This window comes from Adiantum capillus-veneris, chromosome 3, assembly GCF_014529385.1.
Source record: "Adiantum capillus-veneris isolate H3 chromosome 3, ASM1452938v2, whole genome shotgun sequence".
Classification (NCBI taxonomy): domain Eukaryota; kingdom Viridiplantae; phylum Streptophyta; class Polypodiopsida; order Polypodiales; family Pteridaceae; genus Adiantum; species Adiantum capillus-veneris.
Window position 1 is genome coordinate 131,032,093 of NC_140933.1, and position 19,604 is coordinate 131,051,696.

General features: G+C 38.8%; 1 protein-coding gene across 1 annotated transcript; it reads right to left on the minus strand.

Moving 5' to 3' along the window:
- Positions 1–347: 347 nt before the first annotated feature.
- Positions 348–16,326, minus strand: LOC147461720 (uncharacterized). Its single transcript, XM_086506127.1, has 4 exons — positions 16,107–16,326; positions 15,942–16,020; positions 15,742–15,859; positions 348–488 (listed from the first exon to the last, which is right to left on the minus strand). Exons 1-4 carry the CDS (start codon positions 16,324–16,326, stop codon positions 348–350), a joined length of 558 nt encoding a protein of 185 aa, XP_086362253.1.
- Positions 16,327–19,604: the final 3,278 nt, after the last annotated feature.

Below are 19,604 nucleotides of genomic sequence, written 5' to 3' on the forward strand. Positions count from 1 at the left end.
CATTTAAGTCCACATTTGTGGAAAGCACCAGATTTATCGGGTCCACCCATCCGACGATTGGTTTTAGAACAATCCCCGCTTTTCACCCCACACACACCCTTGTCTTTGTTTCTTAATTACTACCACACTCCGTAACATTTATAAGCAATTCCTTAATTAATTCCTTACATGCTTTTCCTTCTAATAGTAATATTTTCAAACATCACCAAGACAGTCTTTATGCAGACAATTTCTACTGAAAATAGCCTACTTATTAGACTCAACGGCTAATCATGGCCGACCTGCAATAGTTCAATATTTTCCTCTGCACCAACAGAGTCTTTATATAAAGGTTTCCTTATTCATAATCAATTATTCAGTTCAATGCAACAACCCTCTTCGAGAACCAACCTAGCATCATGCACCAACACGGTATCGTGCAACAACGCGGCATGAACACCAACGCGGCATGGACACAAACCCGCATCGCGCACCAACGAGGCATCAAGCTGCCATCCAGTTGATTTTGTCTCTATTCAGCAATCTATCTCTTTTTCACCCAAACTTGACACAAGAAATATTTTTAAAATCAAGTGGAATTTCTACCTAAGTTTCTATTAACAACAGCATACGCTTTGGTTTATACAGCTAGTGTTTTCCTTACGATTTCCTAAGCTCCACTAGGTCATGCTTATCTATGATGCATAAAACTTAAAATTATTGGTACCTAGTTTGGATTTATGACAATGTTCTACTATGGTGGTTGAGTCACTTCGACTACTAGAGCATGGCATGGGCCATCTTCTTTATGGTTCTTCTTTGAGACTTTGAGGACCCATTATGCAACTCAAAAATAGAATTTGTGGGAAAAAGAAGTTCCTCATGCTAAGCATGAGTCCGAGGATAATTTTAGTCAAAACATCTCATAATTTAATAGGCTAATTTGTGTAGGATTTGGTGGACTCATTTGTCCCTGAAAGCAAGTGAAAATTTTACTTTTATAAGTAATTTAGCAAAAATTAAATTATGCATGCATATTAAAACCAGAGGAAAATTTTCAGCAATAAAAAAAGTCTGAAGAATCTCTATAAAAATCTTGAATTTTTTTCCAAATGGTATTTGCTAGTGTTTTTCTAGTTTTACTAGGCTGAAATTATCTATTTCTAGTGTAATTTCTATTTATTTTTGTCTAAAAGTATTATTCTAGGCTAAAAAATATCTTTAGAACTTCAAGTAAAAATCATGATGATTATTTTTCCTTAGTAGAAAGTAATTTGTAAAATTATAAAATTAGTGATGTAAAAACTTTGACCAGATACATACTTAACTGTTAATTTATTAATAATTAGTTGCCAGTTAGTAAATTCTATAATATTACATGATTGTATAGTATCGTATCACTAATTTACTGAATCTAATGACCTATGAACAATTATGTGTAAAAGTTTCTCTAATGATACTTGCTCATCTAGGTCCATGCATGCACAGATAAGGTAGGTATGGCTGTGTAATGAGCATGCATGTGAGATTTCTATGACATTCAGAGAAGCATGTCATTCCTAAAGGCTTCATACATGCAAGAGTTTCATGCTACCTAGTATCAAGGAACACAATAATTTCTAAACAGAGAAAATTTATGGATTTTGAAGAGAGAAAGTGTTTTCCTAAGCGTACAAGAGTATGTGTAGATATTGAATTTAACATTCTATTACCTTTGGTCTTCTGATTCACAAGTTTCATGGTGTCGATCGCAGTTCGTCACTTCGTCACCTCGCGTTGCCTCGCATGAACCTCCTCTAACTCCACGAGTGAGTGTGTGTGTGTGTGTGTGTGTGTGTGTGTGTGTGTGTGTGTGCGTGCGTGCGAGCGTGTGTGTGTGTGTGTTACCATAAATAATAAGATATAATTGAACTTTTACATTCAAAAGACAGTTGGCTTTAGAAAAACGAAAAGATAAGTACAAAAACAACTCAGTCTTAGAATTATTTTTGTATAATGTTTGTAAGAATGAGGTCTCATTCCAATATATAACAGATAGAAAATGAACTTCCCGAGTAGTAAGTGAGTGTGTAATCCAGTGTCGGATAGCTTGCCAAAGTCAAAAAACCTTCCAAGATAAGATAGAGTCCTTACCTGCATCCATCCAAACAAGAAAACAGATAAGTTTGCCTTTGATGTGTTTTACATGTATTAATGGACTATACTAGTTATTATCCATGTCCATCTTACAAAATTTATTTAACCTTTTACAAGCTAAGTCCATAGTACATGTTGTTCCAAAAAAAGAGCCCAAAAATTTCTAATTTAGAGAAGAATTTTACATCATTTTGATTAGAAGACCATCACCCCTTCTAATCCAAGTGTCAGAATCCCCCCACTTTTATCATCACACTTTATCTTCTTGGTTTAATTACAGCACCATTATATGAAGTTTATGCAATAGGTTTTCTTTAGTATAAAAGAATTCCTTTAGTAGTTCCGATCCAGCCATAGGCTAGTTCAATGTTTGCTCTAAGTTGGGTAAAGTTTAGGCCCACCATGTAATCCAAACTCATCATTTTGCAAGTCACCAACCTTATACATTCTTATGGCCAACCTAGGTGGCAAGAAGCCCTTGCTCAATTGAACTAAGAACATGTGTCAACAAAAGTTTATGCTATACAGTAACCAATTCCTTATGTGAATGAAAGAAGGAGATCCTTGTAGCACTTTTAGCACAACAATTTTAGCAAAAAAGAACCATCTAACACCCGTATGCAGTAGGGTCAGGCCCTATTTACATCCCAATTACAAAACCATAATGCCCAGGTAAATATCGAAAAGTAGTGAATTAGCCAGAATTTAGGAACCGTCACAAAAGATGTAACGGAATGCAGTCCTGGCAACTTCCCATACCATAGTGATGTCAAACAGCATTGCGTAATGATAAAACCCCTTTCTGTTCAAAAAAACCCAACCTAAGTAGCAGTCAGCAGTAGCCCAAGACAAATGAATTTCCCTTTACAGTGTTTGTAAAGATATGTCCATAAACTGCAATAACGTGCCAACCGGCCCAAGAGTATATTCGCTATTGTTGTGCAGAGGGTGGAACACCCCCCCCCCCCCCCCCCCCTTTTTAAGTTCATCATCAATAAACAAGTATGGTTTAGCCAGTCATAGATCAATAACCCATGCAACAAGGCACCAGTTAGCCAGACAGCCTGCGAACAAATTAATATGTATCCAAAAAATGTTAGTTTGTATCGCTTACGAGGGTAAAATCCATAACCAAAATAGTGGTCAAACCACCAAAGAGTAATTTAGTAGGAAGGTTTGCATTATGATAGCAAAACCAGTCTTTAACAACGCTAGTAGGTAGTAAGCTATGCCCAAAAAGAACCACCGATATGGCATCCTTAAAATAAAAAACGCAATAGAGATCAGAACCCCAATGTTGGGGTTAAATCCTTGCAGGAAAAATAATCCATTGTTTCTTACTATACTTTGTAAAAAACCCCTCAAAATGTCATGCCCTCTAACGCACCACAAACATATTTCCATAAAGTAGGTGCAAAAAAAACAATGAAAAAGTTTCCCACCTGTGTTACTTGAGTTGAGATCTCCATGCTTTGATGCAGTAGAGATACAATCACACAATCACTTTCTTTATGCAAAAACTAGAGCACAAACAAAGCTAAATGAGGGGCAGAGATGCGCCCTCACCTTTTAAATAGAGGAAGGAGGGAGGTTTCCATAACTCCATAGCGCGCATATTTCCATAAGTGGAGAGATCCCTAGCAAAGATGGTGAGGCTGCCTGCAAGGTGTATTTAAGAGGCAACCCAAATGCTTTCACGATCGGGTTAGCCCGAGGTAGTACCACAATGCAGCACTCAAGTTGTCACAAGGGCCATGCCCCATGGTGGAGGCCATAGGCGGTAAATTTTAGTAGAATCCCAAGAGTTAACTAAGCTGAGGATTTCTTAATAGGGCGGTGTTAAAGTGTGTGTGTGTGTGTGATACTCAACTAGGGAAAAAATAACCCCTACCCCAATAGGTCCCTTAAGATGGGCTAAGTCCTATGGTGTGGACCATTTTGAAGTGAAGCTTTAGGAGTTAAAAAATAAGCTAGGAGTTCTAAAGTACCACTTTGTGTGTGTGTGTGTGCGTGTGTGCGTGCCTGCGTGTGTGTGTGTGTAGTTGTTTTACTTTTATAAATAAACACACCGAGGAACAAGACATTCAAAAGACAACTGGCTAAAGATGTCAAGGCAAACATAAGTACAAAATCAACTCAGTCTTTGATTCATAATTGTACAGCATAGTAAGAATGAAGTATCATTCCAAATGAGTTTATACAAAGGTATCAAAAGTGTCCCAATTGAATCATCAAGTATTTTCAAAGTCAGACTGCAGCAAGCTAAACGTTTTTTAAGCCAAGATAGAGTTCTCACCTGCATCTTGCATCCATATAGTCAAGAAAACAGATATGTTAGACTTGTCTATGTATGGCAGGTGTTAGAAGCTGGACACACCCCACGGCACTAACTACTCGGAGGATTATTATTTTTTGTAATTATTCATTCATTGAGGAAAACCCGATTTTTCACCTTGTAAATATTGGGACTTACAGAAGTTTCCAGATTGTATCCCAGTTTTGATAGTTAGATTGAGTAGATGGTTGATTTTGGAACTTTAGGGTTTGGGAAATTGTAAGGTATATATACCACTTTTTGACCTTAATGAAAAAACCTTTTGTCATTTTAAAAAACAAGTTTTGAAGTCTGTGAGTAAGCGTACTGTGGACGAGAAAGAGAGTGTGAGCTTCATCTTGAAGCTACGTCTGCTCCAGTAGTCGGCATCGAGTGCGGAGAAGTGCAGCGTGTTGCCCTGGACGAGAGCTACGCGCCGATACCTACATTGCACGTGTACGGTCCGGTTTTGCGAGCTCTTTCTATGAGCATCATCGGGTGTTTGGGTGAGCATCCGTTATCCACACGTTCACATTGAGTAGAACTACACATTCGGCACTTTAGATTTTGGAAACGAAGACATGCAGATTTCGGCCAGACATCCTACGTGTTTCTGCACCAGCTGTTTTGGGATGGGATTTTGGTTCATAGACCTTAGGGAGAGCGACCTATTGGTATTAGTAGGGTCTCGTTCGAGTTCTATGGTGTTTCGAGATTGTTTGATGGGTGTTCGTCTCTAGAAAGCGTTGTAGGAAGTTTCCTCTTATGCACTCTTGAAGGCTGTGGCTTAGGCAATTGGTAGAGACCTCTGTAGAAACTAGTTAGGAGTTGGTCGAGTATAGGTTAACACCTTATGCTTGCTTCCACGCGCCTGCGGGTCGAGCTTCGTCCTTAGCTGACATTACATGTTAGATGAGTTCTCGCTGTGCTGACGCCCGTCGCGGCGTATCCGTCCAACATTGGCGCCGCGGTCGGGGACGAAAACCTTAGGGAGGTGACCGAGACTAATCCTTGAGAATTGGCATTTTTGTCGTGCCAAGAGTCTTGTTTTACATTTAGATAGGATCAGAGGGTGAAGGACTCTCTAGGTCTTAGAGGGAGTCTAGGAAGCGTGTGTCTAGCCTAGATCCTTCGACTTAGGTAGATGAGGTAGACTTAGGTAGTTTTAGGTAGTAGTCGAGTTCTTGAGTAGGAGTTGGAGTGGTAGAAGTGGTGAGAGGAGAGCTTGAGAGTCCGGAGAGGCCAAAAAGCAACCAAAAACACCATTATCACCATTTCACATGATAAGTAGGAGTAGAGTAAGTAGGACATCATGATTCAGGATCTAGAGCATTTCATGCATGTATACTTGCTTTGTAAAGTCATTACAAGTTTGTAAAAGATGCAAAATGACGCAAAGGTGTGTTCGAACACCTAATTGAAGTCCAAAAGTTACTATGAGTGTTTCTGATAGATCTACAGAGCATCAGAAGCATTTCTGTCGAGAAAAAAATTAATTTTAAGCCAGGAGACATCCTACGAGTAGGATGTCTACAGGCTAATCTGGGAGGAATTTTGGAATTTTGAGTTGACCAGTGTGTTCAGAAGGTAGGGTTTACCCTAATTTCAACTAGAAAGTGGAAGTTTGGCCATATCTTGACAGGATAAGGCCAAATAGACTAAACTTGCCGGACATCCTACCCAAATAGTGCCAAAACATTATTTTGAGACCAAAACCATAAGATGGCTGCATGAGTATGTCTTGCATGATATATTGAGTGATTGAAAGAGGTTTCACCTCATTTGGGTGAGAAAGTTGGGTTCAAAGCGGACTTTAGTACGTTTGACTGAAAAAGGCAAGAACAGCTGAAATTTGGAACTTTTGAAATCCAAACCAAAATCTAAGCATACCATTGGGTTACTGACATCAAGGAGAAGCTGTGAGATAAGTCTGGGGTCAAACATGCCAAAAAGACATCCTACGCGTAGGATGTCTTCTAAGTGATTTTGGACTCCAAACCAAATTTTGAGTACACCAAAGTGATCAACAACTCAAGGGGAGCTTGAGCTTTGAGTTTGAAGCCATTCTGATGAAAAAGACATCCTACGCATAGGATGTCTAAAGCAAGAAATTGAAGCCAGACTTTGACAGTGAGCATAGCAAGGTGTTGTATAGCATAAGGCAAGTCTCCTAGTCAATTTTGGTCCAAATTGGAGTTGATTAGAGTGATCAATATTAGCAACAGGCTGTCGAAACAGGTTTCTGACTCATTGACCAGCTAATAGGTGTCCAAATCAAAAAGTAAAAGTAGTTGTAGGCTCAGCACAACAAGGGAAAACCACAGTGCAAAAATCCAGGCAAAACACAGCAGGATACATCCTACGCGTAGGATGTCTATTGGGACATACTGCAAGGAAAATTGACTATGGATAGACAGTGAGATTCCATTTGGATTAAGGGTTCCAGAACTTCTTTCAGAAGTGAATTTGGACCTTGTTTGCCCATTTGACGAAGCAAAGACTGAATTCATACTTTTTCGCATAAATTGACCAACATCTGAGAGAAGTACAGTTTCAGATTAGCAGACCTAATACAGAACATCAGTAGTGTATAAAATACAGTAGTGGTTGAGATTAACTCTCCAGTTATACCAATCATTACTAAGGTAACCTCTAGCAGATAAATGCTTTGACTCGATTGCCGAAATTAAAACGCTTGTGTACAGGTATATTCAGCCCAACAAAGCAAGAAGTCATGCAGAAATTGATCCTTTGCCAAGTGAGTGGTTGGATTTGTGATAAATTGCATTGATAAGTTTGATGAATTTAAGATCGGGAAGATACATTGTTAGAGACCAGAAGGTGGCACGTGACCAAGGAAGCTTAGTGTCCACCGAAGAGAGTGTAACTCAGGCAAGGCTAGATCCGCTAGCACCGATTATTGAGGAAGGTAGTGATACTGACACTTCATCAAACAAATCGTTCTTCATGATGGGTAGTCAACAGCCAGAAGGTTTTACCTATGATGGACCTATGTGAGGAGGAAGCACCTCCCAAAATCCTTTGAATGATTCCAAGCTCACTGTGATCTTTTTAGAGGGAACAAAATCAAGGGGAGCCCTAGTCTATTGTGACTACTGAGGACGCAAGTGCATTTGTATCGAAGAGAGACCAGCTCAAAGATTGGAGATAATCGGAGTCTATGATGATGGAGATAGATTCCAAGACAAAAAGGAAAACCACTATCTGATAATTAGTAACCCTGAAGATTACAACAGATATGGAGATAATGTGGTGAATGGGAAAATGATTTCAGACACTCAAGAACCGCCACCAAACATTGATCGGCATGGAGCTATTTTTATGTATGATAAGATAACAACCAGGGTTCCAACTTATAGCGAGAGCGTGGGAATCTACAAACATGAGAGTGAGGGTATAGTCTCTTACTTTCGTAGCAAAGAACCATATGTAAATGAATTAAGCAAAGACAAGGTTCTTTACTTGTTCTCTTATGAAACTGCTATTGGGAAGGGTATAGTTTTTGTTGATAGATACTGGTGAGAATACCAACGTATTCTCCTAGAGGAGGTAGAAAGGGCAACAGGTCCAAGAGCATCAGCATATTCCCCTGAGGAAGTGCCAAGAGCCACCTACACCCCAAGTAAGTCAACGAATCCTTTTTCAGATGAGTATGACGCTACCTCACATTCCACCCGACCGTAAGCATTCAACAACCAAGACCAACCAGCAAACCAGCCATCATTGCAAGCATGGCTTCAAGAGAGTGCAACATTGGAACAAGACCGAAACCGAGATGGTTATCAAGATGCACGAGGGATAAGGGATTTGCAAGAACCACCACTCTATTCAAGGTATCAGGGAGAGAGTAAGCCACAGACTCAAGGGTTGACAAAGCCTAGAGGACCACCCATAGAACGAGTTCGAAGAGAAGAACCACCTCCAGCGAGAACCGTTAGAAATTATGGCTTAGGAGCACCATTGGGAGAGGAACCATCCTATTACAGAAGACCTGAGGAGGTATATTGATTAAGACGGGAAGATCCAATGATGATGTTTGTAGATCATTGGAGAATTAGGCCTTCTCAAGTGCAAAAATGGATAAACAAGAAATACACAGGAAGCAGAGACCCAAGAGATCATGTAGCAGCCTTTGTGCGTGTAATTAGAGCCGAAGAGGTGTTAGATTTTCCTACCCAATTTGCAGGGTTTGGACTAACCCTACAGGATGATGCTGCCACTTGGTTTGACTCTGTAGAGCATAGAGACTTTGAGTCTATGGAGGAAGTGTTTGACGAGTTTATCGAGGAATTCTCACAGAGGGGAATAGCTCATAATACCGTCTCACAGATCCATAAATTCGAACAAAAAGATGGATAATCTGTACGAAAGGTAGCTCTAAGACTAAAAAGATATGTTAAGTTCTATCCTGTTAAAGAACTGCCAACTCAGTCCAGATTTATGCTGATATTCATCCAAGGACTAAGGAATGCAGATCTCCAGAAAGACTTACATATGAAGAGGAGCACGACATTGAATGAGTTGACCAAGGAGGCTCTTTACCTGGGGGACAATTGTGCGGTCTACAAAGAGGGGGAGTTCAAGGACCTTGATGACGATTCGTCTTCACAACAAAGTGGAAGCAAGTCTTCTAAGACAACACCTAAAGGAGAAGTAGCTGTAAACCAAGAGCAACTTGTAGATGAAGTGCTAAAAAAGATCAACTTGTACGCCAAACCCCAGGCTAAACAGCTCAAGTGGTGTGCTATTGAACAAAAATGGAAAAACCATGGGACCGAGGAATGTTATTATAACAAGGGGTATGTGAGAGAGAGACCTTACGCTCCCCAAGTTCGGGTAGCTTCCCCTCAAGTTCCACCGATTCCTAGATATCAAGCACGCAACCTACCAGGACCTGTAGGTGTAGAAAGACCACAACCGGTGTTGGGGCAACAACCACCCTACCAAAATTACTACTAGTTGGTATAAGATACACACCAACAGTAACTGAATTAGAGGATAATGCTTTGGTGCCTATGCATGCATATTATGAAGATCCCAATGGATATGCGGAAAACCCTGTTTGTTATCCACCGAAAGAACCCTCGACACCTGAACCATGGAGCATGATAGGAAATACAGGACCACCAACTACTGCATAGGCAGCAGGAGAAGGAAGATATAGTTTAGATGAACGAACACTGATGTTCATAGCCAATGGAGGCATGGGCGGACAGAGACATGCTTATCAACAAAGAGGAGCTCAAGGAGCACCTCAAAAACCCAAGGGACCCTACTACAAGTGTGGTGGAGACCATTGGCTGAGAGACTGTCCTCATGATGAAATCATTAGAGTCAATGTGTATTGCCAAGAATGTGGAATTACTCATTTGATTCCCGATTGCCCTAAAAACCCGAAAAAAGGAGCAAAAACCACCTTGAACATTTAGAAATAGTACCTTCCAGTGGAGGATCGAAAAATGAAACAATCATACCCATCCAGGCGGTAACACAGGCCCAAGCTCAAAGAAGAACAAACGAACCCATAGTTGAAGAACCAAAAACCAATGCCCAAAGTTCAAAAACAAGAAATCAGAGAAGCACTTGGAAAGCTTGAAAGGCACGTAGGAAATCCAGGAAGGAACGAGAGCAAACAACTCTATCCGATGAGTTAAAACATACAAAGGAGAGATTAGAGAGGTTAGAGGATCTAGCTAGCTTAAGCTCACACACCACGGCAACCATAGCACCCAAGGAAATAGTAGAGCCCAAAAGTGCAGGATCGGGAGGATCTGTACTGGGGCCGACAAGGTAAATGAGCAGTTGGATGCACTTCTAAAAGCTTATGAAGCTAAACTTAAAAAGAACCAAACCGAGGAGCAAAGGTGGATGACTTATCCATATGCAAAAATAGAAAAACAGAGGTTGGATATGTGTAAAAAGATGATCGAAACAGCTCAATCATTGATGGAAGACCCGTTGGGTAAACCTGCAAATTGGCATGAGGTACCAGCTCCAACCCCTATCCAACCAACTTTAGAGAAACATGTAGAAACGAAGGAAAGACTCACTAATGCCTATGAGTCCAGAGGAGAGCCTATCATAGTGCCAAATACCACAGATGGGACAAGTGACGGGTTCCAGCCTAAAATATTGGCAGAAATGGGTAAGGACTGTAACGGTCTAGATGATCTGTGGAAGCAAATCTGTGAGGTCAACGAGGCTAATAGGATGAGTAACCACCTGAATAGCATGGGGAAAGAAAAGAATGTAATCTTACCTCCTATTGAAGAATTTGAGGAAAGATTGCAAATGAACTTTGAGATACATTCACAAGGGGGAGACCAAGGATCAATTAGTTCAGGGCATAGCCAACCAGACTCGCTGAGAAATTTACCCTCTTACCTAGGAGAGTACGAAGCCAAGTCGGAGGTGAGAGCACTCCCATCTCAAAGACTTTCTTCTAACAAAGTGATGGATTTGCAAGGACTGATTGAGTTGTTGTCCACTCCGGTGGCATGCACAATCACATTAGCAGAACTCCTAAGGTTAAGAACAAATATGTGGACCACAGTAGGTAAATGCCTAGAAAAATTTGGAGTGAAAGACCCCACCTTGAAGCTACAGGAAGGGATTAGGGAGTTCGACAAGCCTCAACTAAACACTAGGACAGTACCATTGAACAAGGTTGTTGTGAAGGAGAAGATGGAAACACCACGCTACCAGTAGAATTCCAAGGAGTAGTTTCCAAAGCTATTCTTGATAGTGGAGCGAGAGTTGCTATCGCCACCAAGGAAATCTGGAAAAAATGGGGAAAACCAACTTTAAGGTCTACCAGGATGAAATTGCAATTGGCAGATGGGTTCATGGAGAAGCCTCTAGGACTCTTAGAAAAAGTGATTGTCACTTTGTGCGGAATCGAGTATGAGCATACATTTGCAATAGTCGATTTCGACAAAAAGAACAATTATGAGATCATCTTGGGGCGACCATTCATGCGACAATTGAAGATGGTCCAAGATTGGGGTTATGACCACATATACCTCCGACATGGCGATACAACAACTAAAATACACCTGAAAGACCATAGTTACAAAGGGGTTAATTTTATTTGCGAGTTAATCAATTCGTGTTTTTTTGCTACAGGTGATCCTTTTTCGAGTTTATAGAAGCATGGATTCCAATCATATGTATGCTCTCTAAGGTGGCGTTGTGGTATGTTAAATAAGTACCGAGGGAAGGAGAGAGAAGAAGGATTAGACGGAGAGAGAAAAACATACTTGTGAAATAGAGATAGGATCGGGGTGTGAGAGTACCGACAACGAGAGAGAGAGAGAGAGAGAGAGAGAGTGGGAGATGAGGGGGAGAGAGGAAAGATAGTCCGGCTAAAGTTTGGGCAAGAAGGTTCTCAAGCCGGTTCAAATTATTTCATTTAGTAACTTGGTATAGAATTGTTTATGTGTTGGTTTAATGTATATATTTTATAAATATCCTACATTTTAATTGAGATGAAAGTGGAGTTAAGTAAAAGTGGAGTTTTTTTGTGAAGAAGGAGGTTGTGTGCACGTTTTCTACTCACATGTGTGTGTGTGTGTGTGTGTGTGTGTGAGAGAGAGAGAGAGAGAGAGAGAGAGAGAGAGTGAGATGAGGGGGAGAGAGGAAAGATAGGTTCAAAATGAAAAAAGTCCGGCTCAAGTTTGGGCAAGAAGGTTCTCAAGCCGGTTCAGATTATTTCATTTAGTATCTTGGTATAGAATTGTTTATGTGTTGGTTTAATTTATATATTCTAAAAATATCCCACATTTTAATTGAGATGAAAGTGGAGTTTTGTTGTGAAGAAGGAGGTTGTGTGCACGTTTTCTACTCACGTGTGTGTGTGTGTGTGTGTGTGTGTGTGTGTGTGTGTGTGTGTGTGTGAGAGAGAGAGAGAGAGAGAGAGAGAGAGAGAGTTTTCCTGTTCATATGCGTGTGAAAAGGTTCCAAATCCGGGTCCACAAATAATGTTTTCCGAGCCCTTAGAGAGGCAGTTTGTGGTGGTTACTCATTGCACTATTATATGCCTAAAGTATTCATAGAAGAATAATAATCATAGTGTTTCCCGAGCCCTTAGAGAGGTAGTTAGTGTTGTCTACTCATTGCACTTTTAGATGCTTATAAATCTTATAGGGGAATAATAATCGTAGTGACAAATCATGCATATTTTATTGCACACCCCACTTTAAAAGTTAGTGGTGGAGTAGTAGACGATTATAATATTCATATTGACAAATCATGCATATATTATTGCACGTTCCAATTTAGCAGTTAGCATATGCTGCGTGGGACCCCTCATGTCACTAACACATGCCACTCTTCCATCACTATCAATGCTTTTTGAGAGCATGGTGCTTTAGCCTATATATAAATGTTACAAGGCAAGCACCATATGCTGCACAAGTGAATCGGAGGTGCTAATCAAGAGAGATTTTTTCATTTTCCCTGTACTGTTACAATGCCTATAGGATATGCTAGTACTGGTAATGAGGTAGTTGCAAAAATCCATGAAGAGCTTCACAAACTCCCCCCCAACGCACCCCTTGAAGAAAAGAAGACGTTTAGACAAAGAGAGCGTGACACAAACAAGGCGATCCGGATGTTCAACCACCTTAATCGCGCTCGCAACACCGGAGACCAGGAACTCAATGATGGCTTTGAGACAATGCGAGAAGCTCTGGGCAAGTGGGAGACATGGGGGTACATAGATAGCTCTCGAAGGGCCGCTTTACAGGCGGAGATTGACCATTTGCTTGTCTGCAAACGCACAATCAACCTGGTCGACATCTCTGGCTCTAATGTGGTAGAAGATTGAGGCAAGATTTAAATAATTATGCACTAAATAATATAGTTAAATAAATATGCACTAGCACATGATAAATTGTACTAGTGTGATGCAAGTTGTACTGTGTGTGTGTGTGTGTGCAGGTTTGATTCCCTACGTAATCTTGTAAACAACTTATTTTAATTATATGATGCTTATTTTAACTATATGATGGTGTTCCACTCTTCAGTGACTTGGCGAGAATAATTCATATGTCTCTGTCTGACTTATTATTATTGAAGTAGCTGTTATACTTTTAATCGGCCTGGTCTACTAACACATCTTCAAGATCTGTCATAATTTAGGGTATTGTTGATATCTTGTAGCTAAACTAAACCGTCAAATGTAACTACAAGCTATTTGAAAGCCAAAAATGTAAAGAAAATCTATGTGAGCTTTTTATATAATGCAAGAAAAAGATGAGCATGTCTTTAGTATTTACCCTACTTTTAGTAGAATATACTTTCCTGTCCATGTAGGTGTTGTTGCAAACAAGGATGAATGCCTAATAAGCCAATTTGAAACTAGGAATCTAAAAAATATTGATGGTTGTACTTGTTTGGGCGAAGACCTCAAAGTAATGAAACACGCATAGACTCTTGCATATAAAATAGTAATTAAGAACACTTTACTGAGTTGAAGAACTGCATACATACATAAACACACACGTATAAATAACTATATATATTGTATAAACAAGTACTTAAAAACACTTTACCGAGTTGAAGATCTCCTTACGTACATAAACACATACATATAAATAAATAAATAAAAAGATATTATATATATAATATAAATATTATATATAAAACTATATATATTCTTAGACCGACAGTGTAAAGAAATACTGACAAGCAAATGAAATTTTGACAACATAACAATGTGAAAAATAAAAATAAAAATAAAACCATTTCATACTTGCTTCTGTGAAAGCTTGCCTAACTTTTGTTAAGCTTTCCTATTCTATACTTGCTTCCGTGAAGCTTGCCTAACTTTTGTGTATACATGAAACCATGATTATGTTTCTAAACATGAACAAAAAGCATGATTATAGTCACAAGCAATCAAAATTTCGACAGCAGAACGGCGCGAAAATACAAACAACAAAATTTTCCATTCCATACTTGCTTCTGTGAAGCTTGACTAACTTTTCTGTATACATGAAATCATGATTATGTTTTCAAACATGAACAAAAAGCATGATGATATTGATAAGCAATCAAAATTTTGGTAGCATAACGGTATGAAAATTCAAACTAAAAAAATTCCCATTCCATACTTGCTTCCGTGCAGCAACGAATGCTCACGGGAAGAAGAAATAACATAAGCAAAAAAGCATATGTTGGTATATTACTTTGGTAAATCCAAAGCTCTCAACAAACTTCTATCTAGTATAATAAATATGAAATCATGGCTAAATTGATAAGGACGATCAACACCAACAACATGTCTTCAGTAATACCAAAAAAGTGGCACCCAAACACCATGGTCACACATCGTTCCATAAAAATCACAAACTAGAAAAAATGATAGATAATACCAATGTTGATGTCAATCAAGGGCAATGTGATCCGGGCTCATATTGTTGCCAATCAGTCTCCTCATCACTATCTGCATCAATTGCTGAAATAGCACGTACACATGGAGCCTTGAAGCGTGAAAGATGTTGATGGAAGACCTCTGGATCACTATCTATGCAGAGACAGTGTCTAGACAACTCAACGCAAACATTGCCCAAGCCACCACATCCAGAAAACATATCAACAATGTAGGTGTGCTCCGCAGTAAATGTCCGCACAAGCCAGCTAAAAAAAGCAAAAAATATGCGTATTTTTACTTTATGTAACATAGTCCAATAACGCATAGTAGGAAGCATATATTCTTACCGAAAGAAGTCAAGGCTACGCTCGGTGGCACCTCTAAGAGCGTGTCCTCCAATGTACTCTCCGTCGACGCGCTCCACCAGTATTCCGGACTTGGCATCGAAAGAGTTGTTGTCCACGCTCTCTCCATCTCGTCGATCGTAGATAGGACGTTGACACTTACGATAAAACAATCCTAGCAATAGTGTTTCCACCTACAAATTACAATTAGAATGTGATCTAATTGAAGAAAACTACAAGCATGCTTTTCAATCAACAAATAAATTTACTTACTCTCTCAATCTCAATGGTCTTTCGCACATAACCATCGGGAATCAAAATAAGGATGGTGTGCATCATTTTGAATCCCATCTCGATGGCATGGCTGGACACAATGCCAAAGTGATCAGTGGAGCTTAGGGTGATGTACCACCCATTGTCTGCCACATACTTTGAAGCTATTACGACCACTTTCTTACTTAATTTTCGAGAGAATTGATTCCATGGAGGGACCTACATAATACGCATTGTTAATTTAATTAAAGTTCCAAAACTATCATAGACTGTCCATTGTGGTTTTGAAGGATGCATACCTCGTTCTCTGAAAAATTTTCAACTTTAAAGTTTGTTGGCAAATCCGCAAACAAAAGAGAGGCCACTTCATTGCTCTTTTCCCCATCAACATGGGCTGAATGAAGAAAATCCAAGATCCTGCATACGATCAAATAAATGTATTTCAAACATTCACAACACACACCACACATAGTTAGTCTTTCTTTTCACATGTGTTTACCATTTCTCATCATCGAGAGAAATTTTGTAAACATCTAGCATGTTCCCAATAACGTTCACATCACAATCTATGGAAGGCACTGCATAATCAGAAAATAAAATATTTCATCAAGAATTGATGAGAAGAAAGAAAGTGACAGCTAGATATCTATACAAGCAAGTTTACCTGTGGAGCCTTGAGCACCTTTTTGGTTCTTTTTGGGAGACTTATTGGGCTTCTTGGATCTAACAAAATCCAATCGTTTCTTTATAGAGGAGATTGTACTATTGTTTACTCTTTTCGAAGAGGTGGCTTTCTTGGAAGCTGAGCCAATCTCCTCAATACCATTTTCATTTCTTTCAAGAACATGCTCTAAAGCAAACAAAAATATATTTCTCACAAACATAATCTAAATAGTATGAGCACTTTAACAATTTTGTAGTTTTTATAAATGCCAAAAATAACCTTTATATAAGTTCCCTTCATCACGTGGGTAGGTGCCTCGAGTGTAATCTAGCCACCAAGGGCAATACTCAATTTCCCAAGCAATCAAACCATAATCTCTCATCCATAGTGGATACATACACTCCTCACAAGAGAGGTCCCTCCAACTTTCAACAGCAATTGGCAACTTCTCCAACAAAGTTTGATCGTAAAGCTAAATTAGCCATCTACATAAAATGCAGTTAACTTTATTTGAGCTCCTTTCCTAAGTGACTTATTTATTATACAAACTCTAAGTAAAAAATAGAATGACAACCATAAAGATATCAATTGTATTACCTGAATAATACTCTCCTTGAAGATTCCATAAGCTCTGGAATTTTTTCATCCGACTCTTTTGTGTTGAGCTTACTCCAAAGCTCCACAAAAGCTTTATCAATGTGGTCCCTCAATTGGTGATGAAACCATGCTTCAAAGCCCTCCGGCATTTCTTCAATCATTTTCCCTTTGATCCTCAAGCATTGCTTCAAGATACTTCCCCAATACCACTCTTTACGCAAGTACATTCTAAATTTCATTGCACTAATATAACGCTCAGAAGTAACATCATCTACACGGCAATGCATCAAAGAGTGCAATATTTCCTTTTTCCTATAGAGCAAACAATAAACAAACCATAAATGCATTGATTCATTTAATGATTTCATATGTATTTTTTATCCAAAAATTATTACCTCTCTGGTGATATTTTAGAAGTTGCCAAAGAGTGGACTTTGTCTCTTGTAAAGCCCACTTGATCCTTTCTCTTATCCAATTGAAGTTAAATAATAAAGAGAAGAACCCTTGGCCATTGGCGGGGTTGGCAATGGCCAACATCTATGTTATATTAGCACGAGATCAAATCAAATCAATTTTTCAATCAAATATATCAAATTCAAATGACATGTCAACTTACAATTTAGTAGAAATTCAAACATAAACGGGGAGAAGAGAAAGTGTTTACCATATAAGCTCTTTCTTTGAATATTTTTTCTATTCTTCCTCGAGCAACCATTTCCTTTTCTGGCAGTGAAATTGAGGGATCATTGATCTCTTGCATCTCTTTGATAAGAGACAAGTCAAAGTCTTCCTTTTGTAGAGCAAATGAAAAAAAAAAGTAAGATTTTACAAAATAATGTCAAGCTTTAGAAATTACATAAAAAGTGTACTTTAAGGCAAAAAATTTACCTTCCATATGAGCATTGCTAATAAAAGAGTAGGAGCGTTGTACCAACTCCCTTTAGATGCCTTCTTCTCACAAGCAAGCTCTACCTCTATCCATCGAATCCAATCTTGGGGAAAGTCTTTCATTAAAGAATCTTTGCTTGCCACAGCCAGTTTTTGGAACAAAAAGATCTCCTGCCCAAAATTTGTGCTCACAGTGGTTCTACCAATCCTAAACCACAATATCTTAAATTAAATGGCAGTAGAATGACATCGATAAAGTAATAGCAATAACGTTCAAAACAACAAATGTGCTTACTCATTTTGAGAGCGCAAAGCTAGCATAAGCTCCCCCTCTGCACATCTATCAACAAAGACAAATTGACATTTCACAGAACAATGTCTCCACTTTATCATTGAAAATTCTACAACAACAAAAAAGAAAATTAGAAAGCATAGAGTAATACAAGTCAACTTTACATTAAACAAAAAAGAAATCACTTACGTGTTTTTATTAAGCGCATCCAAGTTTTCAAACGGTGATTACCATCCCAAACGATAAATTTTTTTCCCCTTAAGTCTTCCCACTCAAGGGGAAGGGAATTATCAAAATCATCGCTTATTTCTCGCCAAATAGGTCCCCATTCATCTTTGTCTAAGTCAGAAACATAATGTTGATCATGGCCTGGCTTCTTAAATGACACAAGAAATGGAGCTCCAAGCACACTGTATCCAGACATCTCAAACCTTTTCACCAAGCCCTCAGTGCCTGGACCCACCACTCTAATGGCTTCATTTTCCATCAATCTACAAAGAGGAATTCGAGGAGTTTCCCCACCTCTCTTTACAATAAAACCCTCTACAATCTCCTCTAATATTCGACCATGAACATCCTTTCCAAATACTGTTGGATGATCGGGAGGTTTAGCAACAATTGTTGTTGCTTCAGACACGCTGTGAGCCACCAATTCACCTTGTGTAGCATGAATATCTATGGACACCTCTTCTTCATGCACATCACTCAATATATCCTCTTCTTCATGCACATCACCCAAAATATCTTTATTTCGATGGACATTGGAAGAAGCAATGGAAGATCGTGCATTGGCCCTATGCCCTGTAGTGCCAGATCTTAATGTGTATCCTACTCCTACAAGCAAAAAACAATAAGAACACAAATAGTTTAGTGAGTATGATGAGACAAAAGAAAAGAAAACAAATAGCTTAATGTATTTGAACTTACTTTGAGAGATACCTGTCCTGCCACGTTTAGATGGTGTACGAGCCATAATCTATTAACCACAAACAACAAAAATCTTCTTAGCAATGACAATACAAATATAAAATTCTAAATTTCGACAGCATAACGGCGTAAAATGCAAACTAAAAAAAAAAACCATTCTCAACTTGCTCATGGCAAGGAAAAATACAAATCCACTTTGACATTTGTATACCTGTTCTCTACAACGATCTGTTCTTACATCATTGTAATTGTTACTGTAAGTGTGTATGCAAGTGTGTTAAAGTGTGTGAATGCAAGTGTTTATATGTGTGTGTGTGTGTGGATGTATGCATGATTGTGTGTGTGAATGTAAGTGTAATATGTGTGTGTCTTTATGCATGATTGTGTATGTGTTTGTGCTATGTATGCAAGTGTGTTGATGTTGTGAATGCAAGTGTTTATATATATGGGTGTATGTATGTATGTATGTGTGTGTATGCAAGTGGATGTGTGCATGATTATGTGTGTGTGAATGTAAGTGTAATATGTGTGTGTATGCAAGTGTGTTGATGTTGTGAATAAAAGTGTTTATATATGTGTATGTGTGTATATGCTTGACAATACAAATATAAAATTCTAAATTTCGGCAGCATAACGGCGTAAAATGCAAATTACAAAAAAAACCATTCTCAACTTGCTCATGGCAAGGAAAAATACAAATCCACTTTGACATTTGTATACCTCTTCTCTACAACGACCTATTCTTACATCATTGTAATTGTTACTCTAAGTGTGTTTAATATGTGTGTATGCAA